The sequence below is a fragment of the Penaeus chinensis genome, chromosome 30, assembly GCF_019202785.1.
Source record: "Penaeus chinensis breed Huanghai No. 1 chromosome 30, ASM1920278v2, whole genome shotgun sequence".
In the NCBI taxonomy this organism is placed as follows: Eukaryota; Metazoa; Arthropoda; class Malacostraca; order Decapoda; family Penaeidae; genus Penaeus; species Penaeus chinensis.
The window spans coordinates 18,026,715-18,032,514 of NC_061848.1; the positions used below are offsets into that span (position 1 = coordinate 18,026,715).

Below are 5,800 nucleotides of genomic sequence, written 5' to 3' on the forward strand. Positions count from 1 at the left end.
TGTTCTCATGCAGTTTATTTTTTGTGACATTTTTAGTGCAATTATTGATATTTACAACACAATCAAACGCTGAGATCCGAGCAGTGCAGGTAGCATAAAGGTCTTGTGTCTTGTCATTAGCTATGCTTATGACTAACGACGCAGTTCAGTAAACACATAGCCATATTTCCCAGACTTGTTAGTTGAATCATATTGGTGGAGCAAAACATTACCTACATTGCGGCTTCGAGAAGATTGGACCCCAGGTGATGAGAGAGAAACTGATGAAGGTGAGCTTTTGAAAGTAATAAGAGGTTGAGAATGACTTGATACATATGTTGAAGCAGTAGGCAAGTGTTTGCCTTCAGCAATAAAACCAGTTGCAGAACCTGCTCGATAATTTACAGTTCGCTGGATTCCATCATCAGCATTAAAACTGTAAGTCCCCTGCACATTCAGATTGGAATCAGCACTCTCAGCTCGGGAACTGGTATCAGCATCATAGTTAAAGCTGTAACTCCCATCAGAGGATGAAGAACTTTTGACTTGAGCTGTTCCAGAAGGTGCTGAGTAGGTAGAAGGCCGAGCACTCTTTGTAGCCACTGCAGGTGATACACTCGGCCTTGTTCTAGATGTACCTGATGGGGCAACAGGTAAGTGAGACCCTTCGGCAACAAAGCCAGTTCCACTCCCTGCTCTGTAAGTCACAGTCCTTTGAACTCCATCATCAGGTTTAAAACTGTAAGTTCCTTGGACATTCAGGTCGGAGTCAGCACTCTCTGACCGAGAGCTATCATCAGTCTTGTAGTTGAAGCTGTAACTTCCATCAGGAGATGAAGAGCTTCCAACAGAAGCCACTCCAGGTGGTACTGAATAAGTAGTAGGAGATGAATCCTTTGTTGCTGCTACAGGTCGAGATGCTGTGGAGGCTCCTGACCCTGTAGGAGCTGTAGGTAAGTGAGACCCTTCAGCAACAAAACCTGTTCCACTCCCTGCTCTGTAATTTACAGTTCTTTGAACACCATCGTCAGGTCTAAAACTATAAGATCCTTGGACATTCAAGGCAGAGTCAGCACTCTCTGACCGAGAGCTATCATCAGTTTCGTAGCTGAAGCTGTAACTTCCATCAGGAGATGAAGAGCTTCCAATAGAAGCCACTCCAGATGGTGCTGAATATGTAGTAGGAGATGAATCCTCCGTTGATGCTACAGGTCGAGATGCTATGGAGGCTCCTGACCCTGTAGGAGCTACAGGTAAATGAGACCCTTCGGCAACAAAACCAGTTCCACTCCCTGCTCTGTAAGTCACAGTCCTTTGAACTCCATCATCAGGTTTAAAACTGTAAGTTCCTTGGACATTCAGGTCGGAGTCAGCACTCTCTGACCGAGAGCTATCATCAGTCTTGTAGTTGAAGCTGTAACTTCCATCAGGAGATGAAGAGCTTCCAACAGAAGCCACTCCAGATAGTGCTGAATAAGTAGTAGATGAATCCTTTGTTGCTGCTACAGGTCGAGATGCTATGGAGGCTCCTGACCCTGTAGGAGCTACAGGTAAGTGAGACCCTTCGGCAACAAAACCTGTTCCACTCCCTGCCCTGTAATTTACAGTTCTTTGAACTCCATCATTAGGTCTAAAACTATAAGATCCTTGGACATTCAAGGCAGAGTCAGCACTCTCTGACCGAGAACTATCATCAGTTTTATAGCTGAAACTGTAACTTCCGTCAGAAGATGAAGAGCTTCCAAAAGAGTCTACTTCAGAAGGTGCAGAATATGTAGTAGAAGAGGAAGAAACAGGTTGAGATGCAGTGGAAGCTCCTGATCCTGAAGGAGCTACAGGGAAGTGGGATCCTTCAGCAACAAATCCAATACCACTTCCTGCTCTATAATTCACAGTTCTTTGAACTCCATCATCAGGACTAAAACTATATGTTCCTCGGACATTCAGGTCAGAGTCAGCACTCTCAGAACGAGAACTGGTATCAGTCTCATAGTTAAAGCTGTAACTTCCATCAGGAGATGAAGAACTTTTCACCTGCGGCACTTGAGATGCTGAATAAGTAGTAGGGCGACCTTTCTTTGTAGCCACTGGAGATGATACACTTGGCCTTGTTTCAGATGCACTTGATGGGGCAACAGGCAAATGAGACCCCTCAGCAACAAAACCAGTTCCGCTCCCTGCTCTGTAATTCACAGTTCTTTGAATTCCATCATCAGGTCTAAAACTAAAAGATCCTTGGACATTCAAGGCAGAGTCAGCAATCTCTGACCGGGAACTATCATCAGTCTTATAGTTAAAGCTGTAGCTGGTGTCAGGAGATGAAGAGCTTCTAACAGAAGCCACCTGAGAAGGTGCAGAATATGTAGTTGGAGAGGAAGCCCTCGTTGCTGCTGCAGGTCGAGATGCTGTGGAGGCACCTGATCCTAAAGGAGCTACAGGTAAGTGAGACCCTTCGGCAACAAAACCAGTTCCACTCCCTGCTCTGTAATTCACAGTTCTTTGAACTCCATCATCTGATCTAAAACTGTATGTTCCTTGGACATTTAGGTCCGTGTCAGCACTCTCTGACCGGGAACTATCATCAGTTTTGTAGTCGAAACTGTAGCTTCCATCAGGAGATGAAGAGCCTCCAACAGAAGCCACTCTAGATGGTGCTGAATATGTAGTAGATGAAGCTTTCGTTGCTGCTACAGGTCGAGATGCCGTGGAGGCTCCTGATTCTGAAGAAGCTACAGGTAAGTGGGATCCTTCGGCTACAAAACCAATTCCACTCCCTGCTCTATAGCTGACAGTTCGACGAACTCCATCATCAGGTCTAAAACTGTAAGTTCCTTGAACATTTAAATCGGAATCAGCACTTTCAGAACGGGAACTGGTATCAGTCTCATAGTTAAAGCTGTAACTTGCATCAGATCTAGTTTCAGGAGTGTTTGGGGATGAATATGTAACAGGGCGAACATATTCTATATTAGTTGTAGGGAGTTCACCAATAGCTGCACTAGGAGCCTGAGGAAGATGCGTGCCCTTAGGTATAAAACCTCTATTATCAGCTGTATAATCGAGCTGAACATCTGTTCCAGTTGGATCAGTATAACCGAAAGATCCCATTACAGTTCCTGGGGAATCCGATTTAGCTTTCTCGTAGGTGCCTTCTTTAGTGTCATATCCGTACTTGTATCCCCCATCAGCGTGTAGAACATAAAACTGTGATCTCCTGCCAACACCTACATTAGGGATATTATATTCTGCATCAGGATACGGAAACCCCAGTGTGATAACTGCTGCAGCAGACAACACTACCTGGAAAAATGTAATTGTATAAAATTAAGTGTATATCACGAATGTAGAAAAATTCAAATACAATCGTGGAAAAAAAATATTTTGTAGCATATGATAATCAGAGCTTTAAGCCATTTACATTTTCCTACTTTCCTCTAATGAAAATGTATATTGTTTACACTACACTACACTGCATTTCAGATTAGTTACGAAAGCATGAACTCCTGGGTATTAAAACAAAATTGTGTTTTTCTTTTTTTAAGTTTAGTTTAGTTTCGGCATTTTTGAGTTACACATGTTATTAATTTTTGGGGGGAAGGGGGACTTTGAGGAATTACGCTGCACCTAGAAAACCCTCCCCGCTTCAATTTTTGTAGCAGTATTACCTCACTAAAGACACATGAACATTTTTCTTTCAAATGATAATCTATTTTAAGCTATTTTAAGAAAAAAAAGTTTACAGATCTGACAACCTTAAGGTCAGGTCTTATACTTAAAGTCAACTTTCTTTCGCACATTTGCTGGAAATTAACAAAACACCATCATCAAGAGGAATGAAACATTAACATATATGTATATACAGTATATATATACATACATACATATATACATACATATATATACACACACTTATATATATATATATATATATATATATATATATATGTATATATATATTTATATATATGTATATATATATAATAGAAAAATATCATGATCGGTTTTGGAAATAGATACATATTGCGAAGTGATTCGGCATATACCTTGTTACACTTTGTTAACACAAAATGCAATATAACAGTTATCCATTTTAATTACTACAAAACGCATGTATATTTATTTGTATATGTATGTGTACATAAGTGTGAGTGGCGGTATTTATGGTCGGATGGCATTAGGTATGGATGCATGCATGTTACAGGCTAATGTATTTTGCATGTATATGTGGGTGCATCTATGAAAATTGTATAAATGTGTGTATGTATTGTATATGACGAAATATATGTATTTATATATCTATTTATGTAAATATGTGTATGTATGGCCGGATATTTGTATGTAATTATGTACTGTATGTAGGATAGGCCTACATACAGAAATCGCTTTGTCACAGTGTTGGGCATACATAGATTGTGAATTAAATCTAGTTTAACAAACTGAGAACCGCAGCATGATGCGTTAAACCAATGATACGCTAAATATAGGCCTTCCGGATTTTTGTTTAATAAAAGTGCGCCGTGATATTATTTCTGTATATCCATATGCTCATTGACTTTCCAATAACCTTCCGTGAAAATACAATTATTTAATACTATGTAGTCATTAGGGATGCGTTAACGGTAAGTGGTAGACTTTCAATAGTCTGTGCTCATTAAATGTGCGTACATTAGTTGGTAATATATATGCGAAAAAGGTATATGAATTTTAACAGTAACAAATTATATCCATTTTTCGCATAAATATTACCAACTAACGTACGAACGTTTAATAAACACAGACTATTACCGAAAATCAAGTGTGAAACTATCACACACACACACACACACACACACACACACACACACACACACACGCACACACACACATATATATATACACACACACAAATATATGTGTGTGAATGAGTGTATGCATGTGTGTGTGTGTTTACGAATATGTACACACACACACACACACACACACACACACACACACATATATATATACATATATATATACATATATATATACACAAATATATGTGTGTGAATGAGTGTATACATGTGTGTGTGTTTACGAATATGTACACACACACACACTCACACACACACACACACACACACACACACACACACACACACACACACACACACACACACACACACACACACGCACACACACACACACACACACATATTTATATTGTATTTGATCGGTTTCGATTATATCTTCTGACGAAGATATAATCGAAACCGGTTAAATACATTTCTTGTATTGTGAAGATATCCATTCTTATTCATACCTTTACTATATAAATATGAATATATATATATATATTATATATATATATATATATATATATATATATATATATATATATATATATCCAGTAGTTAGGCACATGAATATGAAGTCACTCCCCAAGAAAACATAAAATAAGATAAAATGAAATAAAAATGAATCCCGGAAATATGATGAATTTCAGAAATTAACCTGCTTTGTTTTGCACAACTACACAACATGAAAACAAATTTCTAGACCTTTATTGTCTGTGGTTTTGGCGATTCACACAAACGCTTTACTGCTACTCACTGAGCTAATCCAACCCGCCATGCTTGCCGAGGGAAGGTGCGGCTCCTCCTGCCCTTCCCTGATCTAGTTCATCCTTATATACATGTCCCGAAAATCAAGTTCAGCGTAAGCGTGGCCGCGAAACCTGTCCGCCTTCAGAACAGTCTGGACGCCATAGGACAGACCTCTTTTTTTCTCGTTTTTATTTACTTCTTATGTAGTACGGCCGCTCAGCTACGTTCCTGAATTATTTTTCTTTTTATTTATTTAT

The 5,800-nt window shown here is 39.4% G+C and overlaps 1 protein-coding gene across 1 annotated transcript; it reads right to left on the reverse strand.

The window, feature by feature from the left end:
* LOC125041433 (mucin-5AC-like) lies at positions 1-5,587 on the reverse strand. The gene is made up of 2 exons (XM_047636389.1): positions 5,551-5,587; positions 1-3,279 (listed from the first exon to the last, which is right to left on the reverse strand). The coding sequence occupies exons 1-2, from the start codon at positions 5,569-5,571 to the stop codon at positions 133-135; spliced, it is 3,168 nt and encodes a 1,055-aa protein (XP_047492345.1). The 5' UTR covers positions 5,572-5,587; the 3' UTR covers positions 1-132.
* Positions 5,588-5,800: the final 213 nt, after the last annotated feature.